The 21843-nt window shown below is 35.1% G+C and overlaps 2 protein-coding genes across 8 annotated transcripts in view; one reads left to right on the forward strand and one right to left on the reverse strand.

Annotated features, from left to right (window-relative positions):
• GIGYF2 (GRB10 interacting GYF protein 2) overlaps positions 1-21843 on the forward strand; it is a 127431-nt gene that overhangs the window by 49236 nt on the left and 56352 nt on the right. For all 7 annotated transcript variants that reach the window (XM_070422411.1, XM_070422409.1, XM_070422413.1 and 4 more), the window contains 2 exons: positions 1594-1705; positions 2709-2749. In XM_070422411.1, the coding sequence (XP_070278512.1) occupies positions 1594-1705; positions 2709-2749 (153 nt within the window). The remainder of the gene's footprint in view (positions 1-1593; positions 1706-2708; positions 2750-21843) is intronic.
• KCNJ13 (potassium inwardly rectifying channel subfamily J member 13) lies at positions 9053-17946 on the reverse strand. The gene is made up of 3 exons (XM_070422417.1): positions 17844-17946; positions 12182-12655; positions 9053-10431 (listed from the first exon to the last, which is right to left on the reverse strand). Exons 2-3 carry the CDS (start codon positions 12639-12641, stop codon positions 9809-9811), a joined length of 1083 nt encoding a protein of 360 aa, XP_070278518.1. The 5' UTR covers positions 12642-12655; positions 17844-17946; the 3' UTR covers positions 9053-9808.

Here is a 21843-nt window from a genome sequence, read left to right on the forward strand (position 1 = left end):
AATATATTTTATTGATTTTTTTACAGAGAGGAAGGGAGAAGGATAGAAAGTTAGAAACATCGATGAGAGAGAAACATCCATCAGCTGCCTCCTACACACCCCCTGACTGGGGATGTGCCCACAACCAAGGTACATGCCCTTGACCAGAATCGAACCCAGGACCCCTCTGTCCGCAGGCCGACACTGTATCCACTGAGTCAAACCGGCTAGGGCTGGAATTACTTTTATGTGCATTGTTCTTTGGCATGCTTTTGTCTTTCAACAGAATAATGTAGTTTAATAAAAAAATATATATATATTTTTATTGATTTCAGAGAGAAAGTGGGGGAGAGAGAGAGAGAGAAACATCAATGATGAGATAGAATCATTGATCAGCTGCCTCCTGCACCACCCTGCTGGGGAGGGAGCCCACAACCCAGGCATGTGCCCTTGACCGGAATCGAACCTGGGATCCTTCAGTCCACAGGCCAGCACTCTATCCACTGAGCCAAACCGGCTAGGTACCGTGGTCGGCAAGCTGCGGCTCTTTGGCCCCTTGAGTGTGGTTCTTCCTAAGCCTTAGGAGTACCCTAATTAAGTTAATAACAGTGTTCCTACCTATATAGTTTAAGTTTAAAAAATTTGGCTCTCAAAAAAAATTTCAATCGTTGTACTGTTGATATTTGGTTCTGTTGACTAATGAGTTTGCCGACCACTGGGCTAGGGCAATAATGTAAGATTTTTTTTAAGTGATAGTACTTTATCTTTTGTGGCTTCATAGTGTTCTCCTGCATTTTGTCAGAATTTATTTAGCCAGTCCTTATTGATTATATATTGTGTTTTTTAATTACAGTGAACATTTTTTATATGTATGCATTTGCATATTTCTGAGATTATTTCTATTAGGATAAATTCTAAGTTAGATTTGTTGAGTCAAATTTTTATAGATCTAACCAATTGCCTTTAGTAAAGGCCAGTTTACACTTAAACCACTAGAGCTCCTAAATCCCTACATCCACACATTCTTATTAGCTTTGTGCTTTGAAATTCTTTGTGATACTTTTCTTCAAGGTTTGAGCAAAGAGGAAAGTGCCTTTGGTTTCTGTGGAATATCCTTTAAGGAGTTAGTTTGTAAAATTGATGGTTTAAAGTTGACCTTATTAAATTATTCTTCCTCTGGAGTTAGATAAATTATTTTTATATTTGTACTTGGCTTTTGTACTTTATCTGCTCTCTTGGTAAAGTCTCTAAATCTTCCATTTTTGTTGAAAATAATAAAAGTTTTAACTTGTAGTAATTGTTTAGTAATCACCTTAGAATTTCACTATTGGACTTTTTATTAAAGAGCTTAATATTGACACTGTTTCTTGTTCAGGACTGGGACTGGGACTCTTACACCAGTTTACTAACTTGTTTCTTTCAACCTCCTGTGGTCTAGCTACTTCAGTGCCATCGTTGGTCTCACAGGTAAAGATCCATTGGGCCTCGCTAAATATTAAAATGTAGACATTCTGCTTTGTATAGAGACAGAACTTCAAAGATTAATCTTTGGTGTTAAACATGTGCCAAATGTTGACATTTGATTATCATTTTTTTCTATTTTCTTATTTTCAGGCAGAGGCAGAGGTGAATGTGGTTTTTACCAAAGAAGCTTTGATGAAGTAGAGGGTGTGTTTGGTCGAGGAGGTAGCAGGGAAATGCATAGGTCGCAGAGCTGGGAGGAAAGGTAACTAAAGGTTCCACATCTTGGTATAAAGGTTACTTGATGTAAAAAACTTATGTTCTGCTTTTTGTAGAGGAGAAGCCACTTTATACAGTTACAGGTTTTCTTCTTTTTTTTTAAATTCTCAACTGAGGATATGTCCATTGATTTGAGAGAGAGAGAGAGAGAGAAAGAGAGAGAGAGAGAGAGAAACATTGATCTGTTGCCTCCTGTAAACACAGCCTAGGTATGTGCCCTGACTGGGTATTGAACCTGAAACCTTTTAGTGTATGGGACAGTGCTCCAACCGAGCCACCTGCCAGGGCATACGTTTTCATTTTTTTAAAGTGCTGTTAATTATTGAATGTCAAGCTATACGTAAAAAAATTTTAAATGATCTTTATTTAAAAGGAGCATTTTAGATAAATAGGTTATTTATCTGCTTAGATATTTAATAGTTAGATTTGCTGTTTGATGAGCGTTCAGTGGGAAGCATTGACATTTTCTCGTTTGTTGCAGTTAATCAAAGCATCTTCTCTGTATTGTTTGTGACAAAGATGTATGTGCATAGATGTCCACTGTGATGATATTTATAATATGAAATAACTGGAAACAAGTCAAACAGCAATACCAGCATGGTTTCTAATATAATGGTGTATCCACACAATTTATTCTTTATAACCATTAAAGTTAGGTTGATTTTGAAAATATTTCATGATGTGGGAAAACATTGTTAAACATATCTAAAAACTGTGCAGCATGTATTTAAGCATATATCTAATTTAAAAATGTCTAATTAAAAAAAAATATTTCTGTGTCAGAAGCTAACTATTATATGTGAGATGATGGATATTTTTATTTTCATACTTGCTTTTCTGTAGTTTCCAAATGTTAGGCAATAGCCATTTATTTGTTTTATAATTTGAAAGAGAAAAAAATGCTATTAAAGAAACATAGGAAAGTGTGTGTTGTGGATGGAAAATCTGTATATTATTCTCAAATCTTGTTTGAAACTTATCTTTTCTAGGGGTGACAGGCGTTTTGAAAAACCAGGACGAAAAGATGTAGGTAAGGCTTTCTTACTGTTTTGAAGTATTTTTATCTGGATTTCCATGATACTAGTTTTTATTTATTATTTTATTTTATTATTATTTTTATTGATTGATTTCAGAGAGGAGGGGAGAGGGAGAGAGAGATAGAAACATCATAAGATGATGATAAGAGTGAATCATTGATCGGCTGCCTCCTGCACGACCCCCACTGGGGATCAAGCCTACAACCTGGGCATGTGCCTTGACTGGGAATCAAACTGTGACCTACTGGTTCATAGGTTGATGCTCAACCACTGAGCTACACTGGCTGGGCCATGATATGGGTTTTTAACAAGGCTCCCACATAGGATACATTTATTAAAAATTGACTCAGTTACCTGCACCTCTCCAGTAGATGGGGTTGTAGCATTGTTGCATTGGAATTTCACGGTCACTTAAGAGCTCTATTGTATGGAACCATGCTGTGGCATACAATCATTAGAGTTTACTTGATTTTACTTTTTAGGTTTGTGTGTTCTCTGCAAGGCATATATTTTTTATTAAGGGTATGTTGTGAACTGAAATTTCAAGTTAGGAATCAGTCTATTAACTTCTAGCATCTCAAAGGTGCACCCAAAGAGAAAATGCTAGAATGTTGGCTTTTGTATAAGAGAGCAAAGGCTAACATTATGAATGTTCTTTAGTCACTTATTTGGTCTTTTTGATGTGTAATCTTTTTTTCTTGTTTTGAAATGAGAGCAGTCAAAATAAATTGTATATTTAAGGTATCCACTGAATTAAGACAAACATAGTAAGAGAACAGAATTTCATTGTTTATGGTGAATGAATCAGTTTATATTAAAGCTCTATAATGTTAAGATGGGCTTTCTGACTGATTAAAGGTACTGCCTTAAAAACTACCAGTAGGTATTATTAATATCAGAGAAAAGTTCCAATTCATAGTAACATTACAGTTATGAAAATTACTGTCCAAATTCCAAATTCCTAGAAGTACCAGGCAAGTTCTCCAGGGCATGATTCTGACAGTAGTAAATATTTCTCAAAAATATATGGTAGATAGGCAAATATCATTCACAGACTGATTTACAGATTGTTTTTTTAAAACAAAGTAGTTACAATACCATTTTTGCATCACTGTTTCCATATCAAAACTCATTTTAACATCAGTTATTTAAGTTTCTCATTTATTATCATGGCATTAGGAATATAAATAAGAAGCCATTAAATGAGTGTAGCATGAAGAAATTTGGAACAGACTGGATAGATAACTTATTGCTAGCTGAATGGCTTTACTCATATTGTAGACCAGGGGTGGGCAACGTCCAGTGCCCATGAAATCATTTGGCCTGGCCCTGCCAAGGCATTAGGGGTGAGTTAATTAAATGTTTGACCAAATATAGCAGGCTAGTTTTTAAGTTGGTAATTTTGTATGGCCCGCGAATGATGTTATAAATATCCAAATGGCCCTTTACAGAAAAAAGGCTCCCCACTCTGTTGTAGACTATTGGATAGGTACTATCTTTGGGGGATTTGTCAGGACCTCTGCTCCCATCCTTGCTTGATTCAGTACTTTTCCTAGTGAATGCAGAGAGGTAATAAAGAACAGTTTAAAGAATACAGGGCTTTGGAGTCAGAAGATCACGAGTAATATTCAGTAGTATCATAATAAATGGAGCTGGTAATGTTTTACATAATTATTGGGATTAAATAAGAGTGTGTGAACTAATTTATTCATTTAATGATTATTGAGTTCCTACTCATATAGTCCTAGTGCTAGGTGATAAATAATTATTTCTTTTCACTGGATGACAGTGTTGGTGTGTGATCAGATTTTCAAGTCATTTATGTCTAGAAGAGGGATAGCTATAGAGAGGAATAGTTGGAACTTAGGGTCAGAATTAAGGTGGAACAAAAGACCAGATTTAATCAGATGGAAGTTTAACAGCAGAAAATGCAGTTTTGCATAAATAAATTCCACAACTTAATATAGGGAGCAGTTGTGTAACAGCAGCCTTCTGGGGAAAGGCACAGCCCTTTTAGCTAACTGCTTAATGTTAATCAGTAGTGCCAGTGTGTCCAAGTACAGCATTTACTAGAACTAAAGAAAATGCAGTTTTGCATAAATAAATTCCACAACTTACTATAGGGAGCAGTTGTGTAACAGCAGCCTTCTGGGGAAAGGCACAGCCCTTTTAGCTAACTGCTTAATGTTAACAGTAGTGCCAGTGTGTTCAAGTACAGCATTTACTAGAACTAAAGTGTCCTCAGTGAATCAGGTGATAGAGAGACCCACTGTATTTTATGTTGTCACAGGAGAACTTAAGTATTGTGTTCAGTACTGGAGCCACATCTTGAAAGGATCCATAGATTGGAATAGGATGATTGGGCATTTGAAGTCCCGTGGTGGGGAATGCACGAAGGAAATGGGTCTGTTTACATGTGAGGCAAGATTGTGGACAGGACCGAGAGAGGAGAGTTTATAGGATCACTGTCTGCCAATATTTGTGTAAGAGGGCAATTTGACTTGCTTTGTATGAGTCTAACGGGCAGATTCAAGGAGGCAGATATTTGACAGTCTTAAAAAGCTCTAATAGAGTTGTCTGAAAATGAATTGGATTGCCTAGTAGCGAGTTACCTGTCATGGGAATAGCTTGATTTTAACTGCTTGAGTGAGAGTCACACTTTGATGGTTTGAACTAGATGAGTATAAAGATCCTTTTATCATTATTTGCCTTTCTCACATTTTAACTCTTTAATTCAGTAGGGTAATTTTCCCAATCATCCACTGTTAAGAATATAGCCTCTTTTTTTTGCAAATGCAAAGAAAATGTATATTTTTTTAAAAGGCAGGTTCCATAAAACTAAATTGATGTGAAGTGGTTAAGAATATTAAGAAAGTGTTTCTTACTAAAATATCAGGGCATCTTCTGCAAATACATATTCAAATATATAATAGTGGCTTTTTGATAAGATGCTCACTTTCAAGATATTAACTGTGTTAATTATTCTGAGCTCTTTTTGTAAGTAATCCACTTTTGTTGAAAATATTTGCTCATAATTGTATCTTATACTGTTCAGGAACAACAGTACTAAACTAGTTTGTTGGGACACTGATATACTATTGATCAATTGTGAGGTGTCCTATGGCATTAAATTAAGATAATTTGAGTACTGAAGAGTCCAGAATGATTTTTTTAAAAAAATTGGAGTTGGTCCTTATGTATTTGCTGCTTATGTGGAGAGAAATGGGTGTAATTAGAGATATCTGGGTAAGAATCAATCATAACCCTTGTGAACACCCATGGGAGAATGTAGAAAGAGGCCTATGATAATGGATTCCTATTTAGTGGGAATTGATTGCTCCATAGGGGGAGATCAGTTCCAGCGATCATCTTGTATGATTCTGTGAGGATGAAATGAAAAGATGATTAAAAAATAAGAAATAGTCCAAATGATACCAATAGGTTCATAGCCCAGTGTGACACCATTAGTGCATTTGGTGTGAAATACATTGAAGTAGACCAAAAGCAGTTTTTGGTTATTAGGTCTCTGCTGGCAGTTAGTAATGTGGGCTTGTATATAAATAAAACTAGGCCTTATGATTTTTAGTATCTTCTTGTCTTCAGTTTGTTGGCACTATCATGGTATCTGCATTGGTTTCCAGAAGCACTATTTAAGTTGATCTAACGTGGTCTTCCTGATAATGTATCCGAGATACATCACTGAGCTCCCAGGTGGTCCAGATTAGTGAGCTGTGCAGCCAGGAAGTAAGAGCTGCTATTTCCACCTCCCAGTAATTTCTCCCTCTTTCTATTTGCACTCCATTCTCCTGAAATGATAACGGCATCTTTGCAGAAAACTTTTAATTCTTTTTGTTGTTGTTGTTTTTTGGTTAATCCTCACCCAAGGATATTTTTCCATTGATTTTTAGGGAGAGTGGAAGAGAGAGGGAAAGACAGAGAGAAATATCAATGTGAGAGAAACAGATTGATTGGTTGCCTCCTGCATGAGCCCTGACCAGGGCCCGGGCCAGGGAGAAGCCTGCAACCGAGGTACGTGCTCTTGACCGGAATTGAACCCAGGACCCTTTGGTCCCCAGGCCAATGCTCTCAGAAAACTTAATCCTTAATGTAAAGACTGTGATTCTTTGAAGTGAAAGAATTATGAACAGTGTTTTTGGAAGCTTTCAACCCACTAGACCAGTGATTTTCAACTGGTGTGCTATGCCATACTGGTGTGCTGCAAGAATTTTTGAAACATGCAATACCTGACTACTTTAGTCAGGGGTAGTGACCTCTTTTTGCTTACTTAGATTGTAAAAAATAAAAGAGACAACTTCCCTAGCCAGCTGGCTTGGCTAGTTGGATCATTACCCTGTACCACCAAAAGGTTGTGGGTTCGACTCCCAGTCACGGCACATACCTAGGTTGCAGGTTTGATCCCCATTTGGGGTTCAAATGCGAGACAACTGCTTGATGTTTCTCTCCCACATCAATGTTTTTCTCTCTCTCTCTCAAAAAAAATCAGTATAAACATATCCTTAGGTGTAGATTTTTAAAAAAAAGCAAAAAGAAGAGACACAAGACATACAGAAATGAAAACAGCCAACACAACAATAGCCACCAGTGTGAAAGAATCAAAATTACACCTTTTTCTTTTATCAGATTGGCAAAAAATATACTTCTTCTGGTGTGCCGTAGAATTTTAGTAATTAGTTTATGTATGCCATGAAAATTAAAAAGGTTGAAAATCGCTGCCCTAGATAAAAGTTTTTGATTGCATTTCTTGGTTGTCTATTTTTTAAACATTTAAAAAATAGCGTTAGTATACCAACTAGAGGGGTTTTTTTTTTTTTTGGTGGGGGTGGGTTTAGGGGTAAGCCACTCTAGCTTTCAGATACAAAGTTAATGTGTAAATAGTGTACTTCAATGGAGAATTTACTGCATCTATAAGGGAGGCTTAGATCCCAGATCTTTCTCATTCCCTTTGTTTTGTCATTTTGGGAAGTTTTGCTTAACTGTTGGAATTGTGATCTATGAAAGTGACATAGAGCTCTTAGGAAAAAACATACCATGTAAATCTTGATATAACTTTTATTTTAACAGGTTAGGTGAATCTTATTACTTTATTATAGAAAGAGGAATTACTGCTAATTGTTACAATAATTTTGGGTCGAAAAAAATCTGTTGGTCTGGCTAGTACTTAAATTAAGAATGCCCAAGATTTTCAAACAGCCGAAGTTCACAATAATTAAGTTTCTGTGTCCTTGATATTCTTCTGCTATTACCAGTCTTAGATACTCCAAAATTTTTCTTAATTTCTTTTCCTTTTAGTCAAAGGGAAAAATGTGACTTGTTGCTGTGCCCTGCTCTTCACAACTGCTTGCTTTTACTCAGCTAGTATTTATTTCAAGAGATTATTCCTGCATGGGTCATCTCCAGGAGGGAGGGTTAATCTTTCACTTTTCCCACATGAACCTGAATAAGGGAAATTTCAGAAAAGAAGAGCAACCACAAATCTATTTGAAATTTGATAGGGTGACTTATTTGGTTCTTATTTTGTTTGAGGACAGTTTGATTTTTTTATTGAAATGAAAAGTATACAAAGGATAGTCTTAAACTGGATGTGTAAGGGAAAGGGATCATCTTAGTATATATAAAGTAAAAATTGAAGCAGAAAAAGCATAATTTTCAGGGGGTATTAGATTTGGAAATAAATAATAGATTTATCTAGTCCAACCTCCTACTGGTGAATAAACACTCATTTTTTGTTTATAGAAAAAACTATTTCAAGTTGGAAACAAGAATTTGGGGTTGAAAATACTTCATTGCCTAATTATTTTTTGCTTTATCTATTGGAGACTTTTTCCTAGTTCAATTACATCTAACTAAACCTTTATGTCTATAAAAACAAAATATATATGTACATTTATGAGTACTTATGAGTACATTTATGAGTTACCTAGAGCTGTCATTTTTTTATACAATTGAATGGATCATAGGTAGGAAGGGAATATTTTTACTTAGGTTGCAAGCCACTTAATGAGCAGTTTATTATAATTACTATTTGATTGTTATGCAGGTAGCTTTAATGTAGATACAATTTTGAATATCCTTATCAAAAACACCCCCACAGGTTCCATTTGGGCTAGAGCTGATCTTATTTTCTCTAATCACATTCTGCCGCAAATGTATGAACATGTGATTGGGTGTCATGCTCAAATGTCTATGGCAGTGATGACGAACCTTTTGAGCTCGGCGTGTCAGCATTTTGAATAACCCTAACTTAACTCTGGTGCTGTGTCACATATAGAAATTTTTTGATATTTGCAACCATAGTAAAAACAAAGACTTATATTTTTGATATTTATTTTATATATTTAAATGCCATTTAACAAAGAAAAATCAACCAAAAAAATGAGTTCGCGTGTCACCTCTGACACGTGTGTCATAGGTTCGCCATCACTGGTCTATGGAGTTATGCATAAATCTATATTTTGCTGTTTTTCTTGTGGAGTTTTGTTGTTAACTGTTAAAACCTAAGGGGGTATTACTTACCCAGTTTTGTAGTATAAAGAACCAAAGGAATGATCTTTGTTGTCTTGAAAAAATAAGTTTTAAAAGGATGTTCACTAAATACTGTGAAATCATCTATCTACCTAGGAAGCTAGATTTGAAACTAGACTGTTGCTTCAACTTGCAGATGAAAATGAGAGATTTATGGTTGATTTTCTTAGAGTTTAGATGTGTTAAACTTCACTGTCTATTTTACTTTCACCATTGCTATTATACCAGATCTTTATAAATTCACCAACATTTCTGTATAAGTATCTGCCATGTTGAGATACACTGATTTTAGGAGATAACCACAGATACAAACTTTGTAAAGTCGAATGTTATATTTCCAGAATGTGTATTGTTAGCTCAGCCATTTTTTATGGGCTTAGGCTCGATGTAATCAGAGAGATGTAATCATCATTGGAAAAAAAGAACATGAGATATGATGAAGGAAAAGTAGCTGCATAACTGGCTGGATATATTTAATACATTAAAAAATAGGGTGCTATGAATACATCTTATTCTGTTAGTCCTGTTTCAGAGATCTGAAAATTGTCAATGCTTTGTCCATTGATACGGATATCCAGGTCAGTCCTGTTTGGGCTCTTAGAGACCAGAGGAGTTGGAAGTTCAGGAACAGTCTTGTCAAAATTCTCCATCTTGATTTGATACTCACCTTTGGAACCTCGGGTCAACAGAGATGCAAAACAGTGATGTAACATGATCTCAGAGGGTAGGTAGGATGTCCTCCTTTGGCATATTTCTCCAGTGCCTTCTTGCATTGCTGAGAGGAACACAACCAATTCAAAGTGGGGAGGATTTTCATGCTGGAGCAGAGTAGCCAGAGGACTCGAAGGTATAATGGAGTGATAGTAGGTTAATGGAAAGATAAAGAATGGACATTCCTCAGAACTGATGCCATCAAGGTGGAAGTCCACACTAGTTTGGTAGAGTTCTCCATTTTCTCTTTCCTGATAGAGTATAGCTGAGACCCGAACACTGGTTAGAGGGCTAGGTCGAGTGTTGGCCACTTGGAAAATAAGGTTAGGTTTGCCATCTAAATGAGTCACTACTGCCATGTCAGTGAAGCGAATTGAGAACGCTCGATTTTTTGGGCGGGCAATCTTCGCCACAAAGGCACCTAAATTAGAAACCATTAAGTTTTGTTTTTAGAATGAGTACTTTACATGCCAATACGTTTTCTGCATGAGAAGGGTATATCAAATGGGTAATACATTTCTTGGTGTCATGCATTACAAATAAGTCAGTAATTGAACTCATTAATTTGGATAGTCTTATTTGCCTGAAGAAATTTTGAAAGTGTACATACTCTTTTTTAAAAAATTATGATTTCAAAATGGATAAGCAAAATTCATTTTGTTACATAGAAATTTAAAACTTTATCCTCTAGTATGTTTTAAAGTCAAAGAATAGTTATTTCCTATATTCCTGCCCTTTAAAAAAAAAAAAAAAGAAGTGACAAAATAAATTCAGCTTAAGTGCAAACAGATTACTTCAAGCCTACATAAAGATTAGATTCAAAGTAGAATGATTTGGGTTGGGGAAGGGACCATAGATACACTAAAGAATTTTTTAACTTTGAAATTTATCCCCATTCACACTTTTTTTTTTTAAAGAAGGCTCTGGCTCTAAGGTGATTTCAGTGCATCTTTCAGGTGCATCCTTCTTGTTCCCCAGAGCTGTAGATTAGATTAAAGTTTCTTAACTGCTTTTGTGCCACAGGTCTTCTTGGCAGGCAGGTTTATGAAATTATGCTTTACATTCATACAAATAAGATATGTACAAAGAAAACCAAATATATTGAAATCTGGTTGAGTATGTTTAAAAAATGTATTATAGTGCTATGTGTGATTTATTAGTACATTAAATAACAAAATATAGTGGTGGATTTAGTACTGTAATGTTGAAGTATAGTGTGAATATGAAAATATCTGTGATTTCTGTTTGCATCAAAGTGTTATTGATGTTACTGTTTTTTGCCTATATTTATAATCAAATACCAAATTTCAGTTAGGAGTTAGTGAAAAAAGAAGCAAGTTTTTCTTAACTAAGTTCACAGATCCTCTAAATTTTATCTAATGACTAATCCAGTGTAAGAACTCTTGTTGTAAAGGTTAAGTGACTTGTTACAGGTTGTGGAGCCACTTGTTGGCACACTGGGACTTCATTCTAGATCACTCTGCATATGGCCATTGCTTACCTTCTCAGATTATTACTGGGTAGTGTGTTAAGACCAGGGTTTCTTTCTTTTTCTTAAAATTGTTTTTACTTGTACATATCACTTATAAAAAGTACATTAGCCCTACTTGTTGCTGCATTCTAAGCAAAATTTCATAATCTCTGTGGCTATATTTCTAGTGCATTTTGCTAAGAATGTATATACTTGTATGTATATACATACAATGTTGACTTTGGTGCTCTGAACTCACTAGCATTGAATAAATGTTGAAAAGATGAACTCAGAGGAGAAAATTCTAGCCAAGTTTAAAATATCAAATTCTTTCATTAGGTAAAATGTCAAAATATGTGCTGATATTTTTTCACTTATTTAATGAAATATTTAGCTTCTCTGAAAAATTTTTCGTAGTTTTTTTTTTTCTTTTCTTTCTTTTTTTTTTTTTTTCATAAGATGTTGCTGCAAGTTAGTGTCATAATGGTTCCTTTTTTCTTAAGAAGTTCCAATAGGTAAAATTTAAGTATAGGGTCATGTTTCTTATAATCCCCCCTATCATTTGTCCCTAGACTCTCTTTTCAATCTCAGACGTTACCTGCTAATAATGCAAAGAAATGATTCTATAGCACAGTTGCTAATTACTGACTATACCCTTTCTAGAACTTTCATACATTTTTTTAAGAACAAAAACAATTACCTGTGATAAAGGCCTCTAGCATGAGGCCTAGGAGCATTTGTATGGCAAGGAGGGCGATTGCACTTGGACAGTCACCACTGGGGAACATGGTACCATAACCAATTGTGAGTTGTGTCTCCAGGGAGAAGGAGAACGCAGCTGTGAAACTGGTGATGTACTTGACACAGATAGTGTGGTTTTCAGGTGGGGCATCATGATCTAGTTCCAGATCACCATTCATCTCAGCTAGCACATACCAGAGCACTGCAAAGACAAGCCAGTGGACAACAAAAGAAGCAGAAAAGACCAACATCATCCAGCGCCAGCGCATGTCCATTAGGATTCCCCAAGCATCTCGAAGATAGACAAGACCTCTTTGAGCGCCATCCATTTGAAGTGTGCTGTGGCCATCCTTGGTGACCATCCTTCGGTATCTCTGAGTTAGGAGAGGAGCATTAACCTTGCAATTGCTGCCATCCATCTCAGGCTGTAAATCTTTGAAATCAAGAGATTTACAGTTAATGTTAATAGATTCTGAGACCTCATTCACTATGTAATTTCTTTGGAATGCTTTCTTGACTGTTGCACAGGCTTTTCCAGTCTGACTGTCTCTTTTCTCTTTACATAAAGTGGCTAATCCTGGTTTGCCTTAGGATAGCTCTTATTGTTTCCTAGAATGACTGTTAGAATATTGTTTGGCATTTTAACATTTTCAAGTATATTTTAAAATTTCTGAAGGTTGTGATTATGGTTCATGGCTTATTAACACCCCTTATCTTTCTTACACAAGTCCAGTCATTGAGTATTTATTGACTTGACTAAACATTATGTGTAAATAAAAACTTTGCATAATTATTTAATGATTTATAATTATGGAGGACCCATAATTATAAGAATTGTTAAAAATATGTTTCTCTGTGTAAATAAATAGAAATCATTTAGAAGTGTAAATAAATAGAAATCATTTGGAAGTTAAACTGTCTATAAATGTTTTGACACCAAACTTAGTGCTAGGACAAGACTAAACTTTTAGAGAGTCATAGTTCTAATATATGCTTTTTAGTTAGTTATTTAAATTTTTATTTGTGTTTGCCACTTTGTCGCCATCTTCATGGACTCTTTTCCTTCCTGGCTGATGAATTGATGCCCTCTTAAAATATTCTCAATTCTGATTAGATTATAGGGTAGAGAATTATTTTCTTGGCAAAATAAGGAATTCTAGGTAGAGATTCCTAGATAATATTAATTTTGAAAGTAAATAAACCAGAAAATAAAGCTTCAAGTTTAATGAACTAAAATAATCATTAGTACATCAAATGGCAATTTTAAAAAGATAATATAATTAGTTTTTAGCTGTAAACAGTATTTATAAGTGGTTACTCTTTTCTCTGTGTGGTGAGTAGAAATATACTGTGTGTTTTCTATGTGACCATCTTTGCATCTTGAGACTTGTGTAGAGGCTACCAGGTACTGAATGGGAAATGCTGCTTTGCTCCTTGAATACTCTTCTCTTCTTTGCTACAGTTCAGTAGTAGGTGTTATATTTGACTTTTTCTTGGCTTTTTCCTTTAGAAGTAGATTCCCTTGGAAGTATTGCAAGGCACTATCCTTCATGTCTTTTGAAGGACAGTGCTGCTTAATTGGACTAGAGGCATATATAGACTTAGCTTGTTGCTTAGGTTTACCGGATCCTTCCTATCCTGTGTTGTTGGAATTGAACATTGTCTAGCTGGGTATAAACTTTCTCTTTTGTCCTGAGGCTAATTTATTGTTTATTGGTGATATTAAACAGTCTCTTGTATTTTTTTCCAGATTTTAGTTACTGATTGAACACTAAAATGATTGATAAACTTATTTAAATTAGATAGCCATTTCAGTTTCATATTATAAACTTTTAAAAAACTTAGGGCATTAATGTTTTATAACTTTTTATTCCTAACAAGTTGTTACTATCATTTTACTTAGTATATATTTTTTTCTTGCCACAGCTATTTAATGACTCATTTTGCTAGATTCTTTAAATGTTTTAGGAGACCTGCTCTCTGCCTTTTTGGAAATAATAACAACAACAATTGTAAACAGGCACTGTGCTCCATGCTTTTGTATTGCATTATCTCTAATTCTTTGGTATCTCAGCAAGATAGACATTATTAATCCCATTTTTCAGATGAAGTCACCAAGGATCAGGCAGATAAAAGAAATGTACACAGGCAGATGGGGGCCATGGATTATTTGAATTATTAACCAAATCTGTCTAACTTCACAGCTAGTTAATTTATTTTTATTTTTTACTACAAGAAGATGTCTATTTAGAGAGTTTGGTGAAATAAAAGTCTTTCCCAAGTTAATTGGTATTACATTCACAAAAAGTCTGACAGCAGATGTTTTAGCATCTTTAGTAGATGCTCTTTTTGTCCCCTTAACTGTCTCAGGTATCTATTTTAAACCATTGTTAACTTTTTACATGATTTTATGACAGTAATGATTAATAATATTAGCTAACATATATGGTTTGTTGTGTGCCAGGAATCATACCAAACACTTCACATATATTAACTTATATGAAGCCAATAGCCAATGCCTGGCGAGAGTACCTTCTCAATAAGTATTTGCTTTACTGTAATTAATAATTTTTTTAACTTTCACAGTAAAAGTACCATTAGTATGCTCATTTTACAGATAATGAAACTAAGGCACAGTGAGTTTCCTAAGATCACAAAGGTAGTAAGTAATGCTGAGTCCCATACCAAGTCCATAGTTCAGAGTTAGTGCTATATTGTTTCATTGGCCCTGGTTAGCCTTCATAAAGAAACACAAAGTTTTATTTGACAAATTTTGTTCAAGAGCCACTACAGAATATTTGTTTTTTCAGGAATGCTTGCTTAGGTTCAGACCTGTGATTTGCAGGCAAAAATATATTTTCACTTAAGGAAGACACCTTGCAAGATTTGAAGATTAGTACAATCAGAATTATTACATAGTCAATTTAGGATTCTGCAGACTAGGAGAATTAAAACAAAACGTGGAGAGGAGAGTTTTTATATGGCATTGCCAAATTTGTATTTTGCCAGATGAGAAAATAATTTAAAAAAATATTATGATAATATCATAATTTTATGAAAGACATTTTGACAGTTGAAGAATGTCAGAACCACTGCATGGTTCTGTATTGTCCATGGCAGTGTCCTTTACTGTTTCTTACTTCCTGCCTGTGTGAAAATGCTCATCACAGAACTTTACACTAGTGCTTATTCCACTTTGGGAACCACTGATTGCTTTTTGTTTCACAGTAATTTCTGGGTAGGGAGAAATCTACATGATTCTTCTTGATTTTCTTACATTTTATTTTTTTACTTTTTTTTTTTTAAATTCAGAGAGGAAGGGAGAGGGTGAGAGGGATAGAAACATCAATGAGAGAGAGAATCACTGATCAGCTGCCTCCTGCACACCCTACACTGAGGATCGAGCCTGCAACCTGGGCATGTGCCCTGACTGGGAATCGAACCGTGGCCTCCTAGTTCATAGGTCGACACTCAACCACTAAGCCACGCAGGTCAAGCAATTCTTCTTGATTTTCAACCTGCTTTGTTAAGTTATAGAATGCATTACCTGGGAGATAGTCTTTCTATACATACTATAGCTAACAATTATTCTCATTTGGGCCTTTTCAGGATTGTTACTTATAGCACTCATGCTCTAGGCCAGTGGTGGGGAACGCCCCGTCTGTGGGCCATATAAGCCCCATGAAGTCATTTGGTCTGGCCCTGCCAAGGCATTAGGGGTGAGTTAATTAAATGTTTAACCAAATATAGCAGGCTAATTTTTAAGTTGATAATTTTGTATGGCCCGCGAATGATGTTATAAATATCCAAATGGCTCTTGGCAGAAAAGAAGTTTCCCACCCCTGCTCTAGGCTTTTATAATTTTATTTTTTCTCTCTTGCAGCTAAATAACTATATATACATTGAAAAACCTTTGAACAGGAAAGTCAAAAAGCTAATATCAAAGCAGCAAAGCAATCTCTTGCTAGATCTTGTTCAGATCGTGTTGTGGAGTGGAATAGTTGAGAGAAGTAAGATTTTCATTCCCGCCTAACATTACCCTGTATGACTCCATTCTTTGGACTCGTGTATTCACTGTATGTAGTACTAGGAAGACCAGGTGGGAAATCAAGCTGGCCAGGTTCTAGCTGTGTTGATTACATAGCTGTCTCAGTGTGGGAAAGCCACCCAATCCCCTTGGCCAGGCTTCTTTATATTAAAAAAGGAAAGAGAAGAGGGAATTAAATAACATGATACTTTAAAACCCCACATGTTTGTAAACTTATTACCATTTCCCTCAGCTGATAGGTTTTCTCTATTAGTGTCTGATGGATAGATGTTATGTTTATGCTATTAAATTCCAAGTAATTTTCATATCCCTGTAGGCACACAAATGTATTTTTAAATTATAGTTGACATACAATATTATATTAGTTTTAGGTGTACAACATAGTGATTAGACATTTATATATCTTACAAAGTGATGACCACAATAAGGTTAGTAACCACCTGTCACCCACCATACATCGTTATTACAGTATTATTGACTATATTCCTTATGCTGTGCATTATATCCCCATGACTAATTTTGTAATTGGCAGTTTGTACTTGTTAATCTCTTCACCTTTTTTGCCCATTTCCTCCACATGCCTCCCATCTGGTAACCATCAGTTTGTTCTCTATATCTATGAATTTGTTTGTTTTTATTGTATTTATCTTGGTTTGTATTCATGTGATTTTCATAAAATCATCCCAATAGAAAGTAGAATTGAAGATTGGGAAGGTTTGCTTGTATCACTCTCTGTGGGCTATAAAAATTTTACCCACTTACAAACTCTTTGGTGGAAAAAATAGTGCTTTATACAAATGATAGTTTGGCTGCTTCATTGGTCATCAAAATAATTGATTTATTCTACGCATTAGATTGTAGCTTAAAAACTGTCTTTTATTAACATGCTGTAATATAGTTAGTATAGTTCCTATTAAACAGTGTAGATACAGGCTATAACAACAAATGTTAAATGATTACAGTATTACTATGTATTTGTTCACATCTGGTATAAACACTTTAAGACCTTCTAGGGAGTCTTAAAATTGTCTTTCCCGTCCCTCCATAATTAGGGCAAACAGTGTGAGTTCTAACTCTATTATATAAGCTCAGAGAGTCTTTTAAATTCTTATTTGCAGAAACATCTACTTTCACTAATCCATGCTTAAAACAAAATTTAAAATTAGGATACTCATCACTTTTTCATGGATTAAAAAATTTTAAAAGTTTTTCTTTTTGTCATTTGTTTTTATATGCTCATTTGGGGTTCTTTAATCCCTTTCAAAAGAAAAAGATACATTTTGTTATAAGTTGTTGAAAATTTTTTTAGGGTTTTTCTCTTCTACTCGTTTCTATATTATAATGGAGAATTATTATACATTTAATAAGACAATTAAGAAGAAAATTTTCAGTAATGCTTTCAGTAGGATCCATTATTCCATTTCAAAAATTTAAGGAAAAAGAATAAAGAACTTTAATGTATGTTTTAAAATTCTATTGGCAACATCTAGCTCTATCCCTATTTACCAGCATTTTCTTTCTCTGTTACCCTTTAAAGAAAGAAATAAGAATGAATATTATTTCATGTACTCACCAGTTTTTTGCTGGGTCAGACTATATGCACAGGTAGGTCTTGAGGAAACTTTTAAAGTCAGCCTTTTTGATGAGGTAATTTACTCTACAAGTCTAGTTTGTAGGTTCTCTTCTTGGACTGGGTTTACAGTTCACATTCCTCTGTTTATAATGTCTTGGGGGTTGGTTTCAGCTGAAGCTGATGTGATTGGTCACTTAGTCTGCAGGGGGGCCAATTAGCTCTGATCATGTGGAAAAGAATGCTGGTTTATTAGGAGGTCTTTCTTTACCCAACACAAACCTTAACAACTCTGGTTAAAGCCTCCAGAACTGACTTGGAGAAGGGGTGCATTTTTTCCCTCTAATCTGGACCGGTTTTTAGTAAGTTTGCATAATCTTACTTAAGAATTTATTTAAAAGTTCAAAGGGATAAAATTCCCTGCAAGATTTCTTTTCAGACGTCTTTCCTTATATAGCATGTTGAAGTGTGAGGTATTTCCTTTACTAATCGTTTTTTCCCTCCATTTCTTTGGGGAAGATATCCTTGGATAGGGACTTTTAGGTATGAATTAATGAATTTATTTTTTACCAGTTTTCATATACCATTTCATCAGAATGGCTGTCACTAACTCTAGAACTAGTAATATAGGTAATTTAGTTACCTGAAATATTTTTTGGGGGGTGGCAAGGAGGCAGACTTTTCTTTTTTTTAAGGCTATGTACAGAGACCTTGAATAAGAATAAACTTTTTTGGTACATTGTACTTATCTTTAAAAAACACATCTGTGTGAAAAACTGAAAAGTTGTCTTAAGGCATGCTTTAGTGGTGTTTAGGAGATGTTTCCCTGAGAAATATGATGATATGAAGTAAATCATAATATTCAGGGTTCAGAAAATTTAACTTAACATCAATATAATGTTTAGCTGGAGACATCTGTGATATTTAAACCTTAAAATAAGCTGTGGGATGGCTTTGTATAATATAATGCCTTACTGAGCAATACTTTTCTCCACTTCCATTAGCTGCTGATTTTAAAACTTTGATCAAATGTCACATGTAAGAGGATCTTAGAAACAAAGGCTGCGATTATTCAAAGTAAAATCATAGAAGGCCTGCTGGGAAAATTATTAATGTAGACCAATATAATGCTACTTAGAAAGTGAAATCCGCCTTTGTAGATTCCTTCCCCGCTCCTCACAATTAAAAAAAATATATTAATTCCTTCTTTGTTTTATTAATGCCAAACATTTCAATACAAGTTCAGACACAGCATTGGAAACTATGACCTTCAGAACTAGAGAAGGTAAAAGCATAAAGGAATGACTTGTGATGTGATGTTGGTTTCCTGCCTGTGCTGGTAGGAATTATACTTTATATCAGTTGCCAGTTAACTCTTTGTTTTGTTTTGTTTTGTTTTGTTTTTTGGTGGGGGGAGAGGGAGGGGTGGAGTTAAGCCAGAGTAAATACAGTGTAACATTGCCTTTCAAAAAGCAGAAGTATTGGAGTGTATCTGCCATGTGTCTTGAATAGTCATTATAGCAAGCAAGATAGTTAAGGATTTTACCCAACTTAGAAGCCTCTTTCCATAATAAAGGGGTGAGCAAAAGTAGGTTTACAGTTGTTTGTATGGAGAATGATACAACAATTAATAATTAATAACACAAGAACAAACTTGGGTATACTCACAAATATAAATCTACTTTTGCCCACCCCTGTATTAAGGCAAAAATGATTTGGCAAAATGATCATCAAGAACTGTCTCAAGTGAAAAAGTGTAATAGTTTCTGGATTTCTATAATTTGAAAGTTTGCTAGGGTCTCTACACGGTGATTCCTAGTTGCTAACTGTATGGATAATGTAGATCAGCTTTGGAGTTCTTCTCAGGAGCACAGCACTCCCATTATAATAGCCTGAGCAGTTAAATTCATTTCTGGTTGAGATGCCAGATTAGCTGAGATGAAACTGATTTTGGAACAGATGATATGCCAGTTTCATTCTAATACACAGGGCCCTCCTATCTAAACAGAATTAGTGATTTTGATTGGAGATAGCTCTAAAACATCTGTGAATGAATATATATGCTAGATACCTGTTCATTTATTTATTTTTTATTCAAAATTTTAATGATTAAGCAGGTGCCAAGACCAGGTAGGTTATTCTTTATTAAATTCAGTTCTCTGTCCCTGAAGGTGTTGGATTTTTTTCTTTTTGGCTGAAGTAATTCAGTATATAATCCCAAACTGTGCCGCCTTGTACTTGAAAACAACAAAAACTTTAGTGGAGTGCAGTGTCCTGCCTATATGCAGATAATCTCCCAACTTCAAAACTTTAGCCCTGGCTCCAATGTTCTTTCTTACGTAGTGCACTTAGCTTTCTTTAAAAGGTGCCTCTTGTCTTTCCAGTTCTGCATTCGAGCTCACCTTCTGATCATCTTCCCCAGATATTTCAGGCAGTGTCTGCGTGTATACCAGCAGGGGACTGAGCAAGAAGATTTTAGGGATATGGAGCATATTCAAACCACATGAGATGCCTTTTCAAAGAGATTCTGATATGCTGCAGCCCCTCTTATTTCTTCCTTCCAGCCAGGAGCTGCTGTGATTTCAGGACCCATGCTAACCAGAGAAGCAGATTGTTTCCTTTCGGGGGTTAAGATGGGAAAAAAGTTGCAAATCTCTGGATATGGAATTTAACCTACTCAATTCTAGCCACCATGAGTTTGTTTACAAGTAATTGCGGAAAAAAAGTAGATACTAACAACTGGATGGGATTCCCTTTTACTGTTTCTCTAGCATTAGAAAAAATTTTTAGTGTTGATCAGAGAATATATATCTGAATAGAGGAATACAATACTCGTTAGAAAAATTTGCACATAAACAAGCTTCAAAGTCTGTCCCATAATTCCACTTTTGCTTTTGGAGTTTGGGCACTTGTAAGTTCCAAGTCTCACAGCTGTAGATTTTGTTGGCTGGGAGCCTCCTTGCTCCATCTGAAGTTTTCCATAAACACCATGTTTGGCTGTGTGTCAAACATGCACACAGGTGCCCTTTTACTGCTCTTTCTCCTTAGGAAGTCCACTCAATTAGACCAGACTAAAACCAATAGTGTGTTTTAATTTTATTTTATTTTTAGAAGAATCCTGTTGAGAAGTAATACTTTAAGACAGAAACAAGTATTCATTGCCATTGAAACTATTTAGAAATGAAGTACCTTTGTATTTTAGCACCTTTTATACACCTTGAATTACTGTGATGTAAGAACAAACGTGTTACACAGTATAGTTTGCTCACAAAAATGGTCGTGTTTGCTATGTTGAATAGAAAAATATACATTTTAAATTTGTGTTTACCTTTTGGAAGTCATAGATACCCTTATGACTCTGACAAAAACCTTAGACCAGTGGTTCTCAACCTTCCTAATGCTGCGACCCTTTAATACAGTTCCTCATGTTGTGGTGACCCCCAATTTCATTGTTACAAATTGAACATAATTAAAGCATAGTGATTAATCACAAAAACAATATGTAATCATATATGTGTTTTCCGATGGTCTTAGGTGACCCCTGTGAAAGGGTCGTTCGATCCCCAAAGGGGTCGCGATCCACAGGTTGAGAACCGCTGCCTTAGACCCTTTTCCCTGAAAAAAAGAAAAAACATGCCAGTGCATATGTGCTTTCAGTTCAAGGATTCATAGCCCCCGAGCTCATTTATTGACTAGCTTAGAAATACGTGGTTCAGGCATTAATTTTCAAATTATTCAATTGCATTTACTTTAAAATCATCTTGTTTACAAATTAATCTGTTAAGATTTTTAAAAGAAGTCAACTAAAATATTTGGTTACTCAATTTTGTCATAATGCTGATGTTATAAAAGGAGGAAGACTTTGATTTTAAATGCTAAGAAAGGCCATGCTGGTGCCCCTCACTCATTTTAGCCCTGGTCACTATGGAATCCTAGAATAATTTAGACATGAAAGGAACTTTAGATATTATCTTCTAAGTTGCCCATGAATGACTTTAATATT

The sequence above is a fragment of the Myotis yumanensis genome, unplaced genomic scaffold (genome assembly GCF_028538775.1).
Source record: "Myotis yumanensis isolate MYYU_CA2020_CCGP unplaced genomic scaffold, mMyoYum1.0.hap1 SCAF_8, whole genome shotgun sequence".
In the NCBI taxonomy this organism is placed as follows: domain Eukaryota; kingdom Metazoa; phylum Chordata; class Mammalia; order Chiroptera; family Vespertilionidae; genus Myotis; species Myotis yumanensis.